Here is a 25762-nt window from a genome sequence, read left to right on the forward strand (position 1 = left end):
CTTGCTGGCATCATCCTTTTTCCCATATTATTCTTCTATGTCATGGGCACTGTGTTTCGGTCCTTGTCTGTAGGGTATGTTGGCCCTTTAAAAGACTCTAAACCTTGATCTCGGCTCCCAGCTAATTTCAACCATCTGTAGACTATTTAAAGCAGCTGGTTCCTACGAGCTTACTGGTACTAAGTACTACTGCTAAGATGTTTTATCTCTGCTTGTCTATCTGTTACCTGACCTCAGTTCTGTTCCTTGCATCTGATTCTATGCTGCCTGCCTTGACCTCTGTCTTGACTCTGTTCCACCTGCCCTGACCACTTTTTGGATTGCCATGACAAACAACATCTTCTGACCTCAAACGATATCTCAACTACTCTGTTGCCTGATTCCTCAGTTCACTCAACCTGCTTGAGTCAGCTGTCACCTTCAGTGGAACTATCCTAGAGGTAGTGACCTGGTGAAAGCCAAATACTGTCCAGGAGTTCATGTGTTAGGCAAAGGAGTAGAAGGATTAGCATATAGGTAAAACAGTGGGTCCATACACACTGCTTTTCCCCAAGATGAATAAAAAACAAACTGGGAGCAGGGGTAGGATAAAATTAAAAAAGTAATGATACTCACCTACCCCTGGTCCTAGGTTTAGGCAGCTAATTCTACCATTCCCTTCCCATTAGCCTCAGCTGTCACATGTTGGGTACAAGTGTTGTCACTGCTGATACATCACCAGTACCCAACATATGACCACGGAGACCACCCTATGGCTTAAAAAATTCACAACCAGATCCTGACCAGTCCTAATTAAGACTTTGACCTTTGTGTCCAATGGCTCCCAATGGTCTTTATGGCGCTTTCTGATAAATCTGGATAATTGGACATTGGATTATTGCAATTTTCCCATCTTCGCTTCCATTCTTCATTTCTAAAGTCTCCTTTGATTAGTTCCTGACTCTTCATCAAGTCTTATACATATTTCCACCTTGCGCCCAATAATGACTTTCATGAATAATGTATCATCTGGATCATTAGGTGCTGGATTAAAGGTATTTTACAGAAATATAATACAAGAGCTTCTCTTTTTAAAGGTTAATATCAGTATAATGAGTATGGATCAACAGTCGGGTGATATACAGTTGTAAACCGATTTCAGATATGACCCTTACAAGAACAATGGGTCACAGCATCTTACTGATATGTTCTCTTTAATAAATCACAATAGTCGTGGGAAATTTATGGATTTCATCGTAAAACTCTTTCGCTCTTGTGTCGTCATAAAGCAAAGTGATGCGATACCACTTTAAAGCCTCCTGTTACTACTTGTAATACTCTGTAATGGGTGGGATTCCCTGTTCCGATGCCACCTCGCCTAGTAGTTGTATGTTAGCAAGCTGTTAACTAAAAGTGTTTTCTGCTGTGGTTTGTACTTTATGAAGTGAAGCTTTGCCTCTGGGGAATCTTTGCTTTTATATTAGGGAGTTGTATGTATCAACAATTCTTTAATATATTTTTATTGCCTGAATCGCTTTCATTTTCGGATGGAGAACGATTTGTATAGCTTTGTCGGGCAACAAAGGACAAATGATACTCAAAGTGGGAGTTGTAATAGTTTGATAAGTGCACAATAGGATTGTGTCAAGATGTCGTTAAACTTTGACAACTCTTTTTCCATTGAATGTAATATGGGGACAAGCTGGGTAAAGCCTGTGGTGTTTCATAGACAGCTGAACTTTACATGATGCCTATTAAAATCAATGGAAACTTCTTAGGTCACTCTGGCTGTTCTTAAAAGCAGATCGGAAACTTAGGCTTCATGGATACAACTGAGTATATAGTCCAAGTCTCTTCAGGGATTCTGTTCCAATATTTTTAGAGCAGGGCCTATTCAGATTGATCAGAACAGAATATCGGCAGAGAATCGGACTGCATACCGGATAACATGCATGAAGCCTTAAAGAGTGTCTGAGTTTTCTTGAAAAGTTGAAATATCTGAAGGGTCTTGCTGGGCTGTCTGTTCTAGGACTGTATGAGCCTTCATATTTGGGATCCTATCAGTTTTTCTGCTGCTGATAAACACATTATGGCTGAAACACAGTTTATATTTGTCTCTGAGGCTGTGGGTGTGTACAATAAGGAGCAGTCGTCCCATCCCCTATCCATTACTCATAATGTTCGGCCAGAAGTAACTGTACAATTCCACACAAATAGCTGAGAGAAGGTCAAGTGTCTATAAAATGAGTTATCCAGAAACACTGGACTTTAAATACATGGCAGACAAGCAGATAAACCTCAAGAGAAACCCATCAGAAGTAGATCCAAATACATAGAAGACTTTTCTTACATTGTAAGCTTTGAGATTTGCAGAATATTCAGTCTTTTGCACAGAGCAACTCTTTGCAGGCTGTAAGGAGAATCAACCCCTCCCCTTTCCATTCACTAGATGAAGAGAGACAAAGGCTATCCTATACACTCATTGAGATCAGCAGGATGGAATGAATTGTATCTATGAACGGATGGACTTGGTAGCAAAAGAGCAAATTAATGGAGACACCTAGTGGCAGGAACTTTAGAGATGTTTTTCAGGCAGAAAGCAGCCACATTTTTAATTAATGTGCATTACATTTTGGTCCAGAATCACCTGCTCTATGAAATGAGACTAAGTTATCTGAAGAGCTTGTGACCATTTTGTCTCCAGAGCCAGTATATCAACCCAGCCCTGCACAATGGTTAGGGTCACCTGAATCAAACTTTTTCCCTCTTGTGATTACCTAAATTGCCAAGATATTATTATTTTTTTTTTTTTTTAATAAGTAAAATAGCTCTTTGCAGCAACATTGCTCCAAAGGGATAAGCGGCAACGTCCTGTTTGCTCCAAACAGCTCATTTGCATATTAACAAAAGCAGCGATATTTTGGCAACTGTGGTATTGATTCACAAGGGGCAAACACTGTTTGAGTCATATGACCCTAACCTATCTATCTGCAGGGCTGGGTTGATATGCTTGGCTCTTGTCACAGACTCACTTTAGAAGAGGTTGCCTACATTGGCCCCCTCCCCACTTACAGTAATGAAAGCAGCTCTAAAGTCTTATAACTTCTGTGGTTTCTGTGGGTTTAGACCTTTAAGCACCAAGACCACCAATTTGAGAACTTACATGGTGTCAGAACTTGGAATGGTTCTGGTTTGAGAAATAAAACATAAAGGGGGTCTCTGAATTTAGAATGTAAAGGATTCTGCTTTGTATAATGTAAACGTTTCCCCTGATTCTACAAACAAAAGAGGTTCTCGGACTTCAAAACATAAAAGTCTTTTGCATTTTACAACTTGAAGATATATAGGACATACATTTATTTCTAGTTTTGGAAATAATAAAGCTTCAAAATTTACAGCGATTCTTTGGCTTGAGAAACCTATATGATTTCTTTCAGGGGTCCCTAAGGCAAAATCCACCAGAAATAGCATTTGGCTACTAAATCAAATTTGGAAGCCAAAATCATGGAAGTGATTTCTAACCTGGAACCCTGTCTCTGATTTCAGAAAATTAAAGGGGTCCTCTCGTTTTTGGATATAAAGGGATCAACTGGTTTCAAAACCCAAACTGTTGTTTCAGAAAATAAGAAGGATTTTTTTAGGACTTCTATATTTTTAGAATTTAAAGGAGACCTCTGCTCTCAGAACATAAAAAGGTTCTTTGAATTCAGAATTTAAAAGGGTTTCTGCAATTTTGGAACATAAAAGGATTGTCTGGGATAATTCCATAAATTGCTGGGGCCAGAAAATCAGCAGGTCAAGGCTGTGGCCAGTGATAGACCTTTGTGGGTAACTGTGATGTCACCGCTGTGACGTCACTGTTACCCAGTATCACTGATTGGCCACAGCAGTCACATGACTCTCTGCATGGTCTCAGCAGTCCATGAATTGGAGGAAATGGGGATGTGATGCCTGGACAGAGGAGTAGGGTAGGTGAGTAAGATCCATTTTCTTATTTCACCCCACCCCCAGTCCCATAGGAAGTTTTTAATTTATTTAGGAAAACCCCTTTAACAGGAGGCTACCAGTTTCAGAACTTAAAAGGGAGACAATCACTTTACAATTTAAAGGAGTCTCTAACTTCCAAATGAAAAGGTTTTCTGAAGTCTCTGGTTTTATGTTCAGATAAAAGTTTACATATTAGTTTATATAGTAGTTTCCTAAGGCCTGATTGATGTACAGGTCACGGTCAGAGGTCACTGCCTCCATCAATATAACGACGTATAGAGATGCTTTAATTACACACCAGAAAATCCTGTAAATGCACGCCCCTTTAATTTACTAGTACTGCACAACACATCACATCAATAATACAGATCAAAAACATCTAAAAATAAGCAATAAATAATATGTAACGTCGCCTATATTAATATGAAACACGTCTGGTAATGCTCTGACTTCTGAGACAAACTACTGCTAATATTAGACTTAACAATGATTTAATGAAAGCTGAGAAACATAAGAAAGCTTCAAGGCAAGTGATACAATAATACAGATGGATGGATCGAGAGAGGGAGGTGGATATATAAGATAGATAGATAGATAGATAGATAGATAGATAGATAGATAGATAGATAGATAGATACGTAGATGGATGGATAGATAGATAGATAGATAGATAGATAGATAGATAGATAGATAGATAGATAGATAGATAGATAGATAGATAGATAGATAATTATATATGGATAGATCAGTAGGTAGATAGATGATAGATAGATAGATAGATAGATAGATAGATAGATAGATAGATAGATAGATAGATAGATAGATAGATACGTAGATGGATGGATAGATAGATAGATAGATAGATAGATAGATAGATAGATAATTATATATGGATAGATCAGTAGGTAGATAGATGATAGATAGATAGATAGATAGATAGATAGATAGATAGATAGATATGATATATGGATATATATGATATATGGATAGATCAGTTGATAGGTAGGTAGGTAGATAAATAAAACATCTCATACATAGGTTCATAGATAGATAGACAGACAGACAGACAGACAGACAGACAGACAGACAGACAGATAGATAGATAGATAGATAGATAGATAGATAGATAGATAGATAGATAGGAGAGAGGTAAAATATAATAACATTTAAAAAAAAAAGGATATAATAAAACATAAACCCTATGATGAATAAATTTAGGACTATTTGATACTGTATATATTATATAATATCTGCTGCTTTGTAAGTCTTGTGCGAGGATGAAACTCTCCCCCCTCCCTGTATAAGCCTCTTGCTTTCTGCTCAGGATTTCATTGAACATTTCATGCTCAGCTCAGTTTTGTGACTTGACGTATTTGGGCTCTGGGAGATAAAATGGGCCAGAGATTCTCCAGCACGGTGCACATTGTCGCCTTAAACTCTGTCCTGTGTCCCTATTCGGGAGCAGCCAATGAGGCCGAGTCTTACATCTGGATGGCTCCCTGACAGTCCTACAAGGGAAGGCTGTGCTGTACCTTTCTGCTGGCAGGGCTGCGGGCTGGTGCATGCTCTGTGAGCCTGACTAGAGAAGAGGAGGGGGTGGAGTAGAGAAAGGGAAGCAGGAGGGGGGCTACATCGCTAGGTTGTCTCCAAGCTATGCTGCTGCCAGTAGCAGGTTGCCAAGCAGTTATCATTGCTTCTGTGATGCAGAGGCTGTTGCTAATTGTAAAGCGCCTTGCATCTCTTAATCTCCCCTGACTTGTATTATTTTGTCTTTCGCCTTCCTTGCATGGGTCCCTTTTTAATATGCATTGAAATCGACCGGTGATTGTTGTGATGGACTAGTAACTCGCACTCGTTGGCTTTGGGGCATTTATCGCAGACGGTAACATCACATAGACTACTGCGGTGGGTACAAGTGGGGTGATCATGACCACAGCTAAAGAACAGAATGCTTCAGGGAAATCGCAGCAGCAGCAAGAGCAGGTAATACCGTTGTGATCTTTCTTTTATTACGTGGGAATTGTTTGGGAATGACATGCTCCGGATAACGCTAGCGTACCACCTGAGTCACTATGATAGCGTTTAGGACTGCCTTAAGCTCTGCTCCCCAGCCTGCCCTTTGGAGTTTGCTATTTTTAACAGATTGCATCTTTTTCCATCAATTATGTATAGCTACAGAATAGCAGGCAGGATAATTAAGCCGTCTTGGGTTTCCTTATATACGTTCTTCAGGGGGTTGGGAGTCACGGATGGGTTTTTGGAAGTTGCTGAATGGCTTTCGTAACTAGTGCTCGGTCAGGGAGACGAATATGAGGCTGCAAAATGAACAGGGCTCTGCGAAACATCCAGGGAGATGGGAAGTCGGGGGCACGTTAGCACCTGGTGCTCTTCATTTTGCCCTGTAAACTTTTGCAGCTGCCAACGTGATGGGAGATGAACATACTAGAGCCTTCCACATCTCCGCCGCACACACCAGAGGCAACCAAGCTGCAAAGATTTCAGGGGATCAGCATTTTTCTCCACTGCTTTCCCCAGAGGGATAGAAACCTTCCCCTTAAGGACACCAAATTCTCTTATTTCATTATAGTCAGTAATGGCTCCAGCCAATCAATGGTTAAAGGAATCGAAGACGAAAAAGTCAGAGAATATTCCTTAGGTCATGGATTTATTCTCTGTCCGGTTTCTTGATACTTGATACAAGGTATTGATCAACAGCAAGACAAGTGTATAATGATGTTTGTATTGGAAGGATTATATGCAAAGATGGAAAATGTATTATGCATTGGATTTCCTGATCCTCTTCAAAAGTATCGACTGTGGCAGATGTAGCAGAGCTGAGGTTGTCACTTTATGTTGTCGAGGTTCGGACGTAGCCACCTTCTATCTGATAACTCGCAACAAAGCCACTGAAAGCAATGGGAAAAGTCAAGTTAAAGTGGTCAAACTGAGTACTTAACGTGTTAAAAGTCATGTTAAACTTGGCTGCATGCGTATGTTTTGTTTCTGCTTTCTGCAAAAGTTATCGTTCTGACAGAGCTTTGCTATGGTTAGTTTATTGTTTTTCTCATTTTCTTGATGAAATAAAGGGTTAATCGCGAGAGTGTCACTTCTTATAACTGAGGTCGATACTGTGATAATGGACTTGTTTGGCACTTTTTAGGAATGCCAGGCTGCGCTTGTACCATGATGTGTGGGTACCTGAAATTTGCATTACAATATAAATTAGTAAATCGTGTGCGAAGCAACGCAAACGGCAGGAAAGTCAGCGACATCAAAAAGCTTTTCTCCTGCAACACTTGGGAGCCTGACTTAAGTGAATGCTACAGTATTCCACTGTGTTTCTTCTGTTAAACACAATGTAGACATACTTATTAAATCTATTTTAGGATGGCATTCATTGTGCATAATCCAGGGGTTATGCCAGAAAAATGTATTCACTCAACTACCAGAGAACATTAACTTGTCAGGTGGAATCTTAAAGGTAAAATGACTATGGGAAGAAGTTGTACTTGGAGACAGTGATCACAACCTAAGCTTACAAGCAGCTGCTGGTGTCACGTATTGTAAGTGTCCGGTTATAGTGTATAATTCAATAGCCTACGGCGTATACGCTTCAGCACGTGTCCTATTATCTTCTGGATGTTTCATTCAATGCAAAGGCAACATGGAAGGTTTTTAAAGGGGCAGTACAGCGTTGTTTATGCTGATGTTATGGCATACTAGCCATCATATCTTCAACTTTGCTGAGCAGAACACACTATACACAAACACACATATATATATATATTGCATCTGGTACTGCATCCCATTAGTCTATGCACAGGGGAAAGGAGAGGTGATTGGAACGTTTTACTGACAACTGTAGATGATACACGTTGCTATTGTGTGAGTGGAGGAACCCTTCTTCCACTGCTATTATTCCAAGGTACAACTTTACCACTGCACAGAATGAGGCGATAAATCAATTACCACCCTCCTCCTCCCCCCTCCCTCTCCGTAGAGTTCTATATGTGAACTGGGGACTGTATGTAAACAAACATAGGCAAAAGTTTCATAGTAAGTTGAGAAGGAAGCAGGTTTCTTACATAAGATATTAGAAGGTATTATTTATTTATGAAAAGTGGTTTTATATTTGGAGGTGCACGTTATGCCAGGGGGCTCAGGTTCCTCTTACTGCACAAAGACTGAGTGTACATCTAAGATCATCTATGTCTGACAGCTTATCTATGCAAAATCCTTCTGCCCTGCTTTCTATACTGTAATTGTATGGTCAAGTGAGGGTGGCTGTGAGGAAAATACTGAAGGGAAGGATGAAGGGTTATAATATTCTCCTACCATGTTTATATGGGAGAGACTGCTGAACTATACAGAAGATTTAATTCATTCCCAAAACTAACAAAGAAGATGTTATACCAAGGCCAGATATACTATTGCTGGAGCCTGTGCAGCTACATAGGGGCCTGTAGGTCAGGGGGCCCTAGTACCTCAACACTAGCTCATACTATTAGTTTGCAGATAACACCTAAGCGAAGTAACTTCATAGCTAACAGCTCTATGCTGAGATCCTGGAAAACAAGGGCCCATAACTGTTGTACAGGGGCCCTCAGATGTCTATGAACTCTTCTTTGTTATACAGTATTTTTAGGGAGAAGATAGGACATAGCATATGTTAGGAGCTTGTGGCCCTACCAATAATTCAGGTTGATTGTGTTGCATAAATGGTTCACTTACAAGACCCAACAACGTTGCTGGAAGGAAAGGGCAAGCTGTGATGGCAGACATGAGAAAAAGTTGCGTGGGAGACCCAAGATGATTTTTACACTGGGAGCAATAATCTTTAGTTGTGCCCCTATCCTAAAGGGGGTTATCCACTTTCTAATATTGATGACCTATCCTTAAGGTAGGCAGCCAGGACTCCTACAGCAGCCAGGACTCCTACAGATCAGCTGTCCTGGAAATGTTTACATGCTGGAAGACACACTGCCCATGTGCCATATGATGTGTAGTGGAGGATTAAGACACCCCATTGCTGTCCCATAGATATCAATAGCACTACTGTACCGAAACCTGAGAATACACATTGTACGGCAAGTGATCAGCACAACTCCCAGCATGTAAAAATTACTGGGAGCCAAGTTGTCCTAGATCAGCTGATCTGTAGGGGACCCTCACAGATCTAAGAATAGGCCAACAATATTAGAAAGTGGATAAACCCTTTAACAAACCAATCCATGTCTTATTTTACTTTTTTCGAGTTATGTTGTAGTGGCAGAGCCCCTTTAAATGCATGTAGTCACTGACTGGGCTGCATATCACTGTAATCTCTACCTGATGTTATATGATTATTCTTCTTCTTTTGGTCTGCTTCTTGGGCGATCAGTAGAAGGATTTGCTGTATATTCATATGACGTATCAATTACAAAAACTTTACTGTAGTTTTTAAGATTTCTTGACCTCAACTAAATCCTTACAATCTCTGACTCTGCAATGACTATGGCATCACTTGAGAGACTCTTGTCTTACGACAACTTGGATGGGATGGAGTTTTATTTGGGTGATTGATCAGAGTCCTAGGAGAAATTATTATCCCACTCTTCACATTTACTATAGTCTATTTTAGGCATTGCTACTATGTATCGTGCTCTAAGTCTGATTTTCCCCTTTTATTATGGCATTAACCATTTCAGGTGCTCAACTTTTGTGAATATTACGAATATACTGATACAAAGTAGAGACTCTCTACAACCAAACGTGTTACAAAATAAACCCCTCACCAATCTCCAGGCGCTCCGGTCTCCTGACTGTCTATGCTTGACTCTACCAAATGTAGTGGCCATGAAGTGTACATTCATATCATGGCCCGATGATTATTTGGTGACTGCTACATCTGTAGATTAAAGGGGTTGTCCAGTCAGGAATTTTTTTTTCGAAGACACTAGGACATGTTACAAAATAACAAAATTCATACTCGCCTTACTAAGCCGTGTTTCCCCAATTTTGATATCTCACAGGTCCTTCACCAGTTTCTACGTCCTGCTTCTTCTCGATGTGGACACCACTCACTGGCGATAGTTGCGAGTTACTATGTCACATCTAGTGATGGGCCGCAGTGTTCAAAAGTCCGTGTTGGGAAGAAACAGGAAATAGAGACTAGTGAAGGACCCAAGAAATGGCAGAATCGGGGAGACCTCGGTGAGTAGGACTTATAAGATGCTTATTAAGGCAGGAAGTTCGACAGTTATTTCTTTGTTGATTTACATTTATGGATTTGCGTATAGTCTAGTCTAAGGTACAATAATTTGTGATGGACAGGGTAGTAAAAGTGATTTATAGTGACTTGCACGTTCTCACTACTGTCTTTGGTCCATTATGAAGGCCTGTATAAAGGTACCCCCTGTGGCTTCTATGGGACCTCCCATTGGCCTCCATCCTTACCACAATCACGTAAGGAAACAAGTATGGATGGTTCCCAGTGATTATGGTTACAGCATATTGACTCATTCTCTGGAGTCATTTCTCGTCTTCATCTATTCCTGACCCATTGTATGTTCGATTCTTCCTTCTGACAACATTTACTATTACCTGACTATGTCTGGTTCTGTATTGCAGGCTTCTCCATTATCTATTATTTAACTGGCACCCTCCATCTACCTGTACCTAGGTCTATTCTGCAATGATATGACTATTTACAGCTGCTGGAGTCTGGTTATAAAAATTGAAGCCAAAATAGTTCAAGTCCGTAGAAACCCAGAAGGGAAAAGTAGAAATGAACCCAGTGAGATGTGATAGGACAATACAGATCTTATTACTAATGCACAGTGGAAATTGTTAAAGCTAACGGAAAGGGCTCCCAGGGACATAGTATTAGGAGAAATGTGCCCTTATTTTCTGAGCAGGAGCCTAATGGGTCTGACATCCTGAGATACATAAAGTAAATGTATAAACTAAGCCGACTCGGTATATGCTAGAAAGGAATGTTGTTTTAGTTAACTCTTCACATACTGGATATAAACCAGATCCCAACTAGGGTGACCTTATACTTCCTTTAAGAGCTCCGACTAATCTGCTTTACCTATAGAAATGTCAACAGTTTATACTATGTCCATCACATTGTTAATATGTCTGCTTTGTCTTAGTAATTTGATATAAATTTGTATAAAAAATCAGGTGGATTAGAAAAAAATTACCATATTATGTTTGTCATAATGGATCACTTTATCTATCAAAATCTATAGAAATGATGGAGATGGCCAAGGATCCAATAGGGAATATTCCTATTACACAGCCCAATGTTCATTGAAGACTAGTGCCGATCACGGATAAACGTAGTGATCGACATTTATGTTATCACACTTTTACAATGGCCTCTGCAAAGGAAAGGAGGAAGCATCCTATATAGATTTATTGATTTATATTTTCGGCAGCATATCCCAGTTCACACAAGGTTATGTGTTTTGCCGACAATAGAGCATCTTATAGACCAACGCATTTGTAGGTTGATCAGAAGGATATTCACATGGGTCAACGGGGAATGAGAGTTACAGTGAATACTTGATTAGGATAGTAGACCCTATAGAGATTAGGTGAAGCTGGTGGTCTGTTGTCATGACAGCTGAGACCCTATCAAAGGCTCCCAGAGTCATAACATAGCTTGCATTATACCCTGCCAGAAGTGCCATAAATAAGCAATATGCTGCAATACAGAAGAATCAAGTATAAAACCTCTGGGAAGTCTAAAAATAAATGTAAAAAATATATATAAAAAAATTAAACCCCTCTGTTCCTAGATGACGTAAAAAAACAAAACATTTTAGGCATTGTCACATCAGAAGGTGCCTACACTATCATAATATAACAGTGCGTGTTGTGTACATTGAATGCTATAACAGAAAAAAAAAATTAAAATTGTCGTCACCACCACAAAAAAACATAAATACATTCAAAAAGTTGTGTGTACCCCATAATTTTACCCAAAAAAAGTCAGTGCTACCAAAAAGAGCCCTTACAAAGGAAATACAACAAAAAGAAATATAAAATTAAGTTAAAGTTATATAAAATTACATAAATTTGCTATTGCGACAATCTTACTGATCTGCTGAATAAATCTAACCTGCCATTCTAATCTCAGTGAACTCTGTAACCATGAAACCCAAAAAGGCTCATTGCAGCATATTTTTTCCCCAATTCTATGCCATTTAGATTTTTATTTCTGACTTCTGTTTTAGTGGTCTGCTTCTCTGTTGTTTTGATCCCCCAATGGACCCAGACAGGGAGACAACACTAATATGAACCTAGTGTTAATCTGCGCTTGGGCTTCTGTTATTTGGATCCACTTGGGGAATACAGAAACCTAATCCACTTAAAAAGTGGTTACTCGCGAACCCCATAGACTATAATGGGGTCTGTCGCATCTCCACCGGACTTTTCTCTCCATATTTTTTAAGTGGAATAGGAAACGGAATCCCCGAGTGCTCACCGAGCGCAGATGTGAACCCGGCCTTAGTTAGATCGTTGTAAGACAGAACTTAGGGTAAGTTCACACAGCGGAAACCTTTTTCCGCTGTGTGACTTTTTGGCGCGGCTAGCCGCATCATAATGCCAATGAAGTGCACCGCCATCCCGTTGCAGCACCCAGTCCTGATTAGGTCCGAATGAATAGGCCTCACTGGGAGTGAGTCTCGCTAGTGGGAAAAAAAAGCGAGCGACTCCCATTGAAATCAATAGGAGACATTTTTGCAGGTGGACTTTGAGGCGGATTCCATGTCAAAATCACCTGCAAAAAACTCCACGTGAACGTACCCAAAGTCTGTTTTCTACTAGACAGAGTTTATTACAAAAATCTTCAGCAAACCCCTCCACATGCAATAGTCAAAAAAGTGAAAGGACACTTAAGTATTCCACAATGTGCATTCAACTTAAGGGCTTGTCTATGTAATGCAGAATAGGTCGGGTCCTCCAGAGTGAGAGACACTCTTTCTAAGAGCTATTCACTTTGGTCAAGACATAAGAATACTGAACAGAGGACCCCTCTATAAAGCCAGAATTCCTTATTGGACACAGGTGGCCCCTTTAAGTCTGGTTACCTCGGTTGCTATTATGTAGCGTGCTTCGGCTACATCTGACAAATGTGAAGCAGCAATTGTCTGCCGGCATCTTTAAGTGAGTCATACAAAGCTCTGCTTTCCATTTTAAACTTCCTGAGCAATTTCTACAATCCCTCAAATCATCATCTCTTTGGACAACATTCTTTTTCTTGAAGAAGATAACTGAAAACTATTGACAGTTCCTAATAGCCATTGCTTGAGCGTACGCTTATTTCAATAGAGGAAAATCTATTTTAGTACAGATGTACATTATTCAGTCCACAAAGTATCTGGAGGTAATCCAGGCGAGGCAAATTATATGTATTTCTTATGTATGAATGCGGCTTAAGTCAAATCATTGTGGAGCGGAAAAAAAAGTGTTTTTCATCCATTTTTACCTTTCGACTTGTGATCTTATGTAATGATTTGACAGCTATTGACGCTTGTCATTCACTGGTAAACCGAGCAGCGACATCTTACAGAAAGCTAAAATATATTAAAAAAAATGGCAAGTATATGCGTGAAGGAGAAAATAAAATGGTAGTATAATTCACGGTAATATATCATAGTGAGATATAGCAGAGCTGGACTTGTCAGTTACTCTCCGGGGCACCATTGTGTAATATTATAGTAGGTAACACTAAAGTATGATGTTACTTGTTATCCTATGGAGAACCATGGGCGACATGATATGATTTACGGCAACTAGGGTCTAACATATTGTGTTCTGTTATGTTGTGGCGCATGTACTTACACTATGGCGGTGCAGGCGCACACCATGACTGGTTAGCCTGTTGTGTACACAAGGGTTAAATCTCAGTCCTGGCTTCACATGTTAGCATAGTGAGAGTGCAATGTTAGCCAAGCTAGCACGCCACAACTTGGCACAGTAGAGTTTGTCATGTGTTATGATATAGTTACATTATGTTGGTAGATGTGTTTTCTACATGCTCACATTGCTTTTAATGCTGCAAGCCATTGCACAGAGTCCTGAAACTCTTGGGTAGTGGATTGGGCAATGATTCCTTACTTAGTTGTGTCCATGAGTTGTATCACAGTACAAGATGTGTTGGTGCTACCTGTTTGACATAAGATGCTACTCAGGGTAGGACTCAGGTAGAGACTCCATATTTAAGGACCATGCCATCACTCTGTAGAGGGAGGAGACAGCTCCGAGTGAGATGGAGAGATGGTTTGTAGGCCCAGAAGTCAGCTTGTCTTGGGGCGCTACTTTGACAAGGTCACATCCTGTAGGCCTTTATACTATGCGACTTCTAGTATTTGTAATATCTCATGAAGAAAATCTGGAATATTACATAAGTGGTCTCACACTTGGGACCCATATGCCATTCATGTTCTTCCTGCACCCATGTACATGAATGATTGAGCTTGGACAGCAGAATGTAGAAGAATAGGATTGAGTATTGCGACCTGAGCCCTGAAAGTGTCCATGTTCTATCTGTCTACACAACGTAATATGCAAAATGCACATACAAAAAAGATACAGTGATATGCATGAGGCCATATAGATAGTAAGAGGTTTGTTCTTTTTGTATTGGTTACCCGTTGTGGATATCTGGACATAAAGCTGACTATATACTTACAATAGCAATTCCTAGCCAACTCCACATACACATATGTACTCAGTTTGGCCAATTGTACATGTGTTCTCAATGTGGAGAGGGTGATAGCCTTTGTCAGGCATCTCCGCTAGAAGCTAACCTCCCTTGAGAACAAAGGATTGGACATGTTGAAATTCAACATGCCTGATCCTTTCTTTCTCTGACATATGGAATAAACATTGGAAGGGCCTTTTATATTGGATGGTAGGATCTTGCCCAAATCAGGGGACTCATCTGCCTATAAGTCTGAACTGTATGGCCACCTTAAAGGGGTTATCCAGGACTATGATACTGAGCTTGACTTCCTCTTCTTGGGAAGTGACATCACGTCTGTTGGTCTCGTGATCATATTGTAGCCATGAATATGGCTGAGCTGTAGTGTGGCCATGTGACTAATGGATGTGATTTTATCAAGTTCAGCATCAAAGTCCTGGATAACCCCTTTAAGAGTCCCCCTGTGTTTGAACCAGGGTGTCTGGCTCCTAGTATCTGTAGCGTTCCTTATAGTGAATCTTGTAAGATCCGTGCAACCCCTCCTCTGCTACCAGTTAAAGAAAGAGTCTGCCTGAGTACTGAGATAGATATTGAGTTAGAGATATGAAATGTTTGGGATCAGAGTTTACATTGAGATTTTATGGAGTGTAATTGTGAGATATGAGCGTGTAGAGGAGCCAACATCTCTTAATAATGATCTCTAATCAGCTACCAAAGGCCTCCATGTACAAGTATAGAGAACAGCAGGGTGGTTTTCATTGAACATCTTCTGCATTATTTCCTAACATAAAAGTCAATTACATGTATGAATGTCTAGGCAGGATAGCACACGGGATGCCCACACAGTCACTCCTCATCCTACTGTGCTCTGTACAGGAATAATTTATGAAATTGCAGAAGATCGGCATCAGATTTGTTACTTTATATAGCAACAGACAGTGAAAGCGAGATTCTGAACCTGTATGAAGACAATGTTGTGGATGCTCTAAGTCAAGTACTATAAGGAGAAGGATGAGGTTCTATAGAAATCATTGTCAAGAAACATAAAAGACAAGTGATACGTGTGCAAGACATAAAAGTATTAAGGAAGGGGAAGAATAAGTGAAAGTCACTAATAGTCGGACCATATCTATAGTAGGAGCAGGTCTGGGTGTGTGATGGGATCAGGACAATATTAGAGACATCAGATACAGTAGTATCTTGGTACAGAAATCGCACTGGGGCATAAAAGGCTGCGCTGTATTATGTCCGCAACAATATGGCTTCCATGTAGACACTCGGGACTAATCAATTACATGTGACACCCATTTATAGGATACATTAAGAGTTCTGTATGGACATGTAACACTCCTATGAATAGGATGTAAGTAGAGATGAGCGAACACTGTTCAGAACAGCCGTTCCGAACAGCACGCTCCCATAGAAATGAATGGAAGCGGGGGGTCAAGCGGCCGGCCGCCGGCAAAGTCTGCGTACCAGGTGCTTCCATTCATTTCTATGGGAGTGTGCTGTGAGCGTGCTGTTCGGAACGGCTGATCCGAACAGTGTTCGCTCATCTCTAGATGTAAGTATAGTTAGAATATTAATCAACATATGCATGTCCATAATATCTACTGCATGATCTGCAATATGGATGTATCCCTCCTCAGTGCCTTGTAAACTCTTTCGTCAACACAAGCTGCTTTGTTCACTGTTACTCAATATTTCATGAAACCAATTGGATATAATATTGTGAGCAAAACCCTTGACAGACAGCAATTCACTACACAACCTCTGGGGGGCCATAAATACATCTTATGGCAATACTGCAAAACTGTGTTGTTTTTAAAAGCTGACTATCTTGTAACACACCTATCTGGACATATCCATCCAAGAGAAAAGCTAACATAAGACACATCAGTATTTTGTGAAGCCAAAGCAACCATTTGTGTCACTTCTTCATTTTTAAGGCATCTTTGAAAAAAAAATGGAGCTGGGATTCTATGGATCAATATGAAGAAGGCAATGGGGGAATGGGGTGTTCACCCAACCAATCACAGCTTTTGTTTCTTATTGCGTCTCTGACAAATCAAAGCTGTACTGAGATGTGTTGCTATGACATTGGCTAATAAAGGCAACAAAGACAGTTGCCACCTTGTGTTTATTGTCAATCCTTGGTTACAATGTATCAATTTGTATCAATATGGCACATCTTGTTGACCATTCTAGTGGATGTGAAGCAGATTCAGTTCCTTTGATGTGTATTAAATTTGTCTTTGATGACCTACCTTAGGATAATGGAGCAGGAAGGAGACAGCGCTGTTCTCTGATTAGTGGCCAGACCAAGGTATTGCAAATTAGTTTCTATTTTTTTCCAATGGGAAACCTACAGGGACAAAGTTCAACCACTATACAGAGAACAGCGCTGTCTGCTTCCTGCTCTATTCTCTGTGTATTAGATATTGAGAATAGATGATTGATGGGACACCCAATACTAAAATCATATTCCTCATGGAATACCTCCAATGACAATCTGAAATATTCCCTTTACTATACACCGGTTCCCACCATCAGTTTATTACTGGAGTTTGTTCCATACAGCTGTATATTTTATTCTGCACTAAGTTTTATTGATTTGTAAATGGTTTTTTAGCATTCAGCATATTTGAGAAACGTAAAAGCTCATTAATGAGCACAATAAGCACGAAATATTCTAAGACTGCTGAATGAGTGAGGTTTTACTTCCTTGTAAGACGCGATTGTAAACATACTAGGGTACGGCTGACCCCAATTCACTCATTATCAGCATTGCCGTGCAGACAAGAATACAGAACAGACATAGATTTTACCTCCTTTGTTACATGTTGTTTAGTCAAAAATGTTCAATTCACCATTTTAGTTTACACATTTTCTATAGAAAGTAACTTTTCTTCTATCGTTTTAGTTTAATATCACAATTATGAATTATTAGGCAAATGTAGGGATAAAATAAAAATAATTATAGGAAATAATAATAATAATAATAATAATAATAATGCAAATATTTGACATTTTGCCTTAATTTTGTACTGCTAGGAAATCTATACAAAGACTAACCTACAGTAAGTTTACTATATGGGCCTTTTGGGGTGGCATTGGGTGGGTTACTAACACACATGTACTGCATGACTAGGTCCATTATACAGAAATTAGAATTCACCATGTATTATTAGTATTTAATATAAAAGTGGCCCATTCTATTGGTAAGTATGTTATCCACATGCTAGCTTTACTGTAATAAACAGCTTTATCTGGCTATACCTCATTGCATCCAAGTCTTATGAGATGAGATATGTTGAACACTGCGCATCTAATAGGATTTCCCTGACATCCCGTATATTTCCCTGGTGACTTTGGTCTCGTAAATTTAAATCATATCATTTATTTCATTCACATAGTTAATTGCAATTGCCAATTATTTCCTAGGAATTTTTTTTTATCCCCCAGTAGATCCAGTATATGGTTTTATGAGGTTTGTTACATGCGTTCTAATATGCTAGCACGTCTCCAGGACCTATGACTTAAAGCCCCACTCCGCCCATTTTAATTTTTCTCTAGCCCTTGTAAGCCAATGGCTGGTCAGGTAATGGAGGGGGTGTACATCTCACCCAGACTACTAAGGTGGGTGAGATGAGAAAATGCCACAAAGAACATTTCTCAGCAGATAACTATTGTCTGCTGAGGGTTATTTCAGAGTTCCGATAACTGGGCTGGATTTTTAGGAATGGCAGGTAGGATTGGTAGTGGGACCTGTCATTCCACCCCCTCCAGTCCACACTTTGGTGATGTTCCGGCAGCGACTCAGCTGCAGAGAGTTTGCTCATCAAGGGAGCTTAAGAAGCCAGCTCCAGCAGCAGACTGTGGGCAGAGCTTGGCCGGAGAGCCAAAGAAAGAGAGAGACGTCATATTTTTGGAGCTGTGTCCTGAATGACTCAACTGGCTTTTGATTTCTGTGATTCTAGGTGAGGTAACCTATTCTATGTTTAGTTAGAGCCTAGACGGGCAGGTATTTATTTTTGTATTGTTTCCTTTGTTGCTTCACTACCTTTTTGAGAGAAAATAAAACTCTACCTTTGTTTTGGACTAAAGAAATTGGACTTGTGTGTCTATGCCACCCCACCTAGCAACCCCAGACCCTGACACCCTGTAATACAGGGTATACGATTGTAACGGGAACAATGCAGCCATGCACCATATTGGCCATGGCCTCACCTACTGGAAACCACTTTTTCTATGTAAGTCTATGTGATCCTTATACTTTTTGCAGCAGGTCATTCCACCCATCACATGACCAGCCAAAGGACCTGTTTTGTAGTTGACTAAAGAGAACAGTGGACTTGGTTAGTGACTTCACAATTGCATGTCCTGAACAACAAGGTTAGAAAATAATAACAACCGCCAGACTGTAGCTTTAAATATGGGACCGGCCGTTGTAAATTCCCCAATATTATCAGACTAGATCCCTTTAACATGATCCAAAGCAGCTTGCTACAATAGCAGAGCAACCATAAGTTCTTAGCATTGCCTTATATTAGTTTGCATGTATTGCAAATACGACTTAAGTGACCCCGTCAGGTGATGTATGTTAGTCAAGCTAAGCAAAATGTGATGCAGGGTGAGAAGCTGAGCTCTAAGGCTAAATTAACATCTCTGTTCCGGTTTCCGTTCAGACCCCCAAACGGAAACTTAATCCACATAAAAAATCTGTTATCATAAGAAAGCTGTAGACGCCATAGCCTATAATGGGGTCTGTGTGGTTTCAGCACAAAAAATGCCCAGAAAAAAGTGCCGCTTGCAGTCTCCGAATGCAGATGTGAACTGAGCCTATGATATAGGGTTATATGATTTGGAGGAGGATTTATCAGCAAAACTTGGCAGGACTCCTAGGAGACAGTGAGAGTCCTGATTACTCCGTCCACTCACATTGATTGTCAGCCCTCAGCTTATGCAGGACTCTTTATGATCTCTTCTACTAGTCCTCTCAGGACTTACTGTCTCCATTAGGATTTGTATCAGGATATATTCAGCTTTTTATTAGGAAATTCAGGTCTAAATCGCATAAATCATCTATTGACAAATGAACCAGAGTTAACTTGACTCTGTGCATGTTATAACTTGCTGCAACTCCATATGTTAAAACAGAAGACAACAAAAGCCAATGGAAATTATCGACACTCTGTGCCATAGTGTTGCTAACTTGTTACGTGCGATTTTTCTGTGCCATAGTGTTGTTAACTTGTTACGTGCAATTTTAGACTTTATGGCATCTCTGTCCCATCCTGCTGTCATATAGGGCAGCAGAAATCACCTGTCAGGTTTACATTAAGGCTTTTAGGACAGGAAATTGCACAGGATCCAAACTAAACAAAATGTACATTTCTGTGTCGTAGATGGATACACACATCACCACAGTAACCGGAGCATAGATAAATATTTCATTTTATTCTGTATTTTGCCGACTATTTGGAAAGATTAGATTTCAAGTCATTCCTCAGAATTAAGAACTGTCTAAATGTCTTCTCTGGTGAGTAGGATTTAGATAGTCGCTCAAGTCCTACTGGGTTATATTAATAAAAATCCAACTTCTATTGCAATTTATCCCTTAATCAAACATGTCAGCTTGAGTTAGAGCCTCACAACATTACGCCCCACATTTTCACATTGTGTTACAGAGCAGATTTTAAGAAATGTGAAGCATCTTTCCGTTATTAAGCTTTGTGTTTTTAAGTCATTTTTCTTTTTGCCTGATCTGTTTAAAAAAATGAATCACGCGAGTAAAAGTGCTGGTGGTTGTTTACATGGGGGAACGCGCGCCTTGTCTGATATTAGCTGGGCAATTATGTGGAAAATATCTATTGTTTCAGTCTAAGTACTGAGCGTCTTAGATCGGCTTTACAATTAATGCGGTTGTCAGAAATGACAATTACTAAAAACCACAAACACCAAATCTTTACGATAGTTGTTTGCTGACGTAGTTCACATGGCGTTGTCCAGTCAATGCCCCGCAGAGTGCCTATTCAAGAGAAAAGACGTAAATACGGCTCTAAGATCAGGCCACTTGTACAAAATGCAGCTAAAAAACACAGTCTTCTGATTTTACTTTGACTTTGATCTCTTGGATAGACAGAGCTCTCTTCTCAGCTCTCCTCTTGTAATCTCCCTAATGAATAGTAATGTGTGACTTGGTTTGTATTCAGATTACAGAGCCTCTATTTTTTTCCACTAAGCTACAGGGACAATAACCTGGGTATAAATAAAGCATAAGTCCAACTGACTTCACGGCAGGCTCTGATGAAGAACAATTGGGTGCCTTAAAGAGGAACTTTCATGGGTTTGGGCACCTGCAGTTCTATATACCGCTGGAAATCCGACAGTTCGCTTAATTCAGCGCACTGTCTGCTTTCACGATTTGTGCCCTGGTTGAAGAACTATCAGAACCAGTACCGTAGCTCTTCACAGTCAGAAGGGTGTTCCTGACAGTCAGTCAGGAACATCCTTCTTCACAGCAGCACCAATAGCGCTATAGAATGTGAGCGGGGAGGAACGCCTCCCTCCCCTCCTGATACTACTAGTCTATGGACGAGCACTGTGAGAAGAGGGAGGAGGAGCTCACACAGCACAGCGCTATTGGCCCTGCTGTGAAGAAGGACGTTCCTGACAGAGTGTCAGGAACGCCCTTCTGACTATGAAGAGCTACTTCACCCAGGGCACAGATCGGGAAAGCCGAATTCAGCGCACTGTCAGCTTTCCAGCGGTATATAAAACTGCCTGTGCCCAAACCCATGAAAGGGCCTCTTTAATTTTATGTCCTATCACAGAGTCAGATGTAGGTTCCTTGTTCTACTACATTTTGTTATCTGCCATTTCCAGAATTTCTTGTGAATGTCTCTAGATACAATTCCATAACAGTTCCCTTTCTTCTGTTCCTGATCTGGTCATGTGATGACTGAAATTAGTTCCTGTAACATAATGTATATCTTCTCACATCCTGCGCTTCAATGTCCCTGATGTGTGATGTGTTCTGGTCTATCTCTGCACCCCCCTGCTCTTGTCCTGTGACATTACTTCCTGGTGTCAGCGTCTACTGTACGCGTGTCCAATGTTTGTTCTTCCTATACATGGAAATCAATGGTTGGGCATAGATGTAATACATACTGGAGGGGCCACACGCTGGCTCAGTGGTTAGCACTGCAGCCTTGCAGAGCTGGGCCCTGGTGTTCAAATCCCGCCAAGGGCAGAAAACCATCTGCAAGGAGTTTGTATGTTCTCCCCGTGTTTGCATGGATTTCCATCCCATATTTCAAAAAAAAGACATACTGATAGGGAAAAATGTACATTGTGAACTCTATATGGGGCTCACAATCTACATTTAAAAAAAAAAAAAAAAAAAAAAAGATGTAATACATACTGGATGAGATTGGGCGCATGCACACTAAACATGCACTCACATTAGAGGGGCAGGGGAAGGCAGAGCTAATCCGGCTCACAACAGGAACATAAGGCACATGTGTATACAAGACGTCATGTGACAGCACCGGGAAAAGGATAAAGGAGCCATTCTGATAATAACAGTATATTACAAAATTGCTTCAGATGACATGAATATTTAATTGGTGCTGTAAAAAACATCTAGTTCCTGGACAACACCTTTAAATGAAATCTCATTCTCTTTGCTGATACTGTAAACTCTGTTTCTTCAGCAGCCAAAAACAACGCATTTCCACAACATGTGGCCTTAGCCTTAAAGGGGTTCTCTGTTTCATTTTTTTAAAATTATTTAATACCTCTGTAAATGGGGCCATAAATATAACAAACCAGAACTCCCCTCCCCCCAATTCTCTGTGTCCAATATCGGCCCATTTGTGCGAGCGACTGCTGCAGCCAATCACAGGGGCTGCTCTATACTATGATGCCTGATGTGTACGTTACATTTTTTTTAATGTTAGGTTCCCTTTAAAAGCCCCACTATTAGTAAGGAATACCTTAGAGAATTTCAAGAATGTAGTCTAAATTTTTTTAAAAAAAATCCCTGTAAAATATGACATTTCTATATACACAATGTAGAGAAAATATCAAAAATGCCGTTTTAGCGCACTCAGTGTATGGGGAAATAATGGAAATCTTTTCAGCATTGAACTAGCTAAAAACATCAAAATAGTACATAGTAAGTGATAGTAAGTGATGTGTGAAATAACATTAGCATATCTTGTCCTAGACACATCTTTCTAAGAGTCTAGTGATATCCATAGTATTGTTTGCTGGACCCCCGATAGATCCCATTATAGTCAATGGGATCCATTGGCCTTTTAGTGGCCCACCGCTCCATTATTCTGGTCCTCTGACAGACCTGTACTACCAGAATTTCATCACGTTATCTGGAGTTGGAACCAGCCTTGAACCCCTAGGTACAGGTACCCATCCAGAAAACCCCCGAGGAAGTAACTGTACATCAACTGCCTGGATAACCTATTTCTAACCTCATATGTTATAACCCATGTAATTCTCATACAACAAATACGATTTTTTTCTCATATTAGGAAGATTTTCCAACTAGCATAACATTTAACCAATCCATCTTAGAATCATCTCTAAGTTAACTTTTTTATATTGTCAGGGTCTGGGGTTGTTAGGTGGGGTGTCGTAGACACTCAAAAAAAGGTAGTGCACCAACAAAAGGAAACAATACAAAAATAAATACCTGCCCGGCTAGGCTCTAACTAAACATAGTATAGGTTACCTCACCTAGAATAATAGAAATCCAAAAGCCAGGACACAGGACACAGCTCTAAAAATATGACCTCTCTGTCAGCTCTCCACTTAAGCTCTGCCCCCAGTCTGTTGCTGGAGCTGACTTCTTAAGCCTCCCTTGATGAGCAGACTCTCTGCATCTGAGTCGGTGCCGGAACATCCCCAAAGTGCCATTCCTAAAAATCCAGCCCAATAACCGGAACTCTGAAATAACCTTCAGCAGACAATAGTTATCTGCTGAGAAACGTTCTTTCTGAAGTTTTCTCATCTCTCCAACCTTAGTAGTCTGGGTGAGATGTACACCCCCTCTCCATTACCTGACCAGTCATCGGCTTACAATATATATATATATATATATATATATATATATATATATATATATTTTTATATATATATATATATACATATAAATATATTACATTCTATAATATAATGGACATTCTTCCTGTCCGAAATGGAGTTATTGTGAGGCATACGCGTTGTGTACAGTTAGCTAAGTACCATCTATTCACAGTATTATCATTGTATTGTGCACAGCGGATACAATACTCATAGATGCCATTCACCTTGGTCACAATGACCTCACATTATGGTGGTTTATAATACATTTTATACAATACATGTAACAAAAGTGACTTTACACTTTCCTATGACTTTTACCCAATCCAGTACTTTGTATAGACTTATACCTAGTATCCACCGGTTCAAGGTAAAATCTGGGCAGAAATGCGTCATGATATATTCTCTGACCTCGACTCCTTTACCCATTATATCACATTCGCAATACATTACACATCTCCTTTTTTATTTTCAACTTTGGTACAATATTTCCTAAGATGTATGACATGAGATGACCATCATTGGAAAAAAAAAGTTGCAATGATCTGTCAGGAGTTGCTTGCAGAGTATGTGGCCACCCAGTAGAATGTCAGAATAATGTATTAGATTTGTGTAACGTCTCTCCCTGTTCGGGTCTCTGCACCACCCTCCGCTCGCATGCTACGGCGCAGGAGGTGTGTACAGTTTGATTCTTTGCTTAGAGTTTTTCATGGCACTGTGTGAATACTGCTCTATTACCTATTTCTGTAATTGAATTTCCACCACACCCATCTCCTGCACCTTGTTTCCCTCTGTTCATCAAATAGTTAATTCTAGCCTTACCCGTGTGATTGACAGCCTGCCTAACAATCAAGGGTGGGTCTTTGGCTTCCTATATACAGGCCATCATTCCACACAGGCTTGCTGGGTATTGTGACTCTGTCCTGTGACTGTTATGACCCGGTCTCAGCAGTCTCGGCCTGTTCGGTTCAGGCGCAGAGTGTCCGGACGGCATTCAGCGCGTGAATCACCTGAATATTCACACCAGACATGCTGTTTCTGCTCTGGCACTCGGGCGTGGATCACGTGGTGAGTGGCCTGATGGATCAGTGCCTGGTGTGTCTTGGCCTCTGAAGGGGTTAAGTTCTCTGCAGTGCTGAATACTTGACAGGCCATGGGCGAGGCCTTCTCTTACTATATAAGGCTGTTGCACTTGCTCTCTGATGCCGGTCTTAAACGTCTGTACCTGTGCTCTAGTATGGTCTGTGTCTGAAGCTGTTAACATCTGCATCCCGGCCCATCCAGTTTCTTGCTCCTGTTCACACACGACTGTTTAGCTAAGTATTGAGATCCTATCCAGACATAGTGTTCCGGGCGCAGCGAGCCCTAGGTATTTTTTCTGTTTGGAGGTTTGGAATTTTTTTGGTAGGGGTTTTTATAGTGTGTGATACTCAGTTCTGTTTTTTCCTATCCCTTGCTTAGTTCAGTTATTCTGTGTTTCACGTTTATTTTCTCCCTATGCTTTGTGTTACTCACGTTTACCGTTAGTCCGCGTCTGGACATCCGTGGGGGGCTTGTTCTGTATCTGCCTCTCCTTTGTAAACGTGAAGCTAGACAGGGGCTCTATTTCCCTTTGCAGGTTAGCCACTTCTCCGGCTGTGCTCGTGCCCCTTCAGGCAAGTTAGTCGGGCCCACGGCTACTTCTAGTTGTGCGAGGCAGGGTGTAGGAGTATCCACACTAGAAGTCCAAACTGCTTATACTTATTATTGTTTGTTTTTATATATGTTTTTCCTGTACCGTACTGAGAAGTTATCATTCTGGGGCCAATCCGTGGTCAGGGATCCCCAGACCATAACAGTGACTTTGTCCCTGCTCAGCTCCTCTGTCTGATACTTTTGGATTACTGACCTCTGACCCTTGGCTTCCTTTGTGACTATTCTCTTGTATTACAATTCTGTACTACGTTGCTTGACTGTTACCGGACCCTTGGCTAGTTGACCTCCCTTTGTTGT

At 40.5% G+C, this 25762-nt stretch overlaps 1 protein-coding gene across 4 annotated transcripts in view; it reads left to right on the top strand.

Annotated features, from left to right (window-relative positions):
- DPP6 (dipeptidyl peptidase like 6) overlaps positions 1–25762 on the top strand; it is a 1283113-nt gene that overhangs the window by 755778 nt on the left and 501573 nt on the right. The window contains exon 1 of one of the 4 annotated variants that reach the window (XM_075271530.1): positions 5308–5949. The exons of the other annotated variants lie outside the window; for them this stretch is intronic. Within the exon in view, the coding sequence (XP_075127631.1) occupies positions 5893–5949 (57 nt within the window). The 5' untranslated portion in view covers positions 5308–5892. Of the gene's footprint in view, positions 1–5307; positions 5950–25762 lie in introns of those variants that run through there. 4 annotated transcript variants of the gene reach the window in all.

This window comes from Leptodactylus fuscus, chromosome 4, assembly GCF_031893055.1.
Source record: "Leptodactylus fuscus isolate aLepFus1 chromosome 4, aLepFus1.hap2, whole genome shotgun sequence".
Classification (NCBI taxonomy): Eukaryota; Metazoa; Chordata; class Amphibia; order Anura; family Leptodactylidae; genus Leptodactylus; species Leptodactylus fuscus.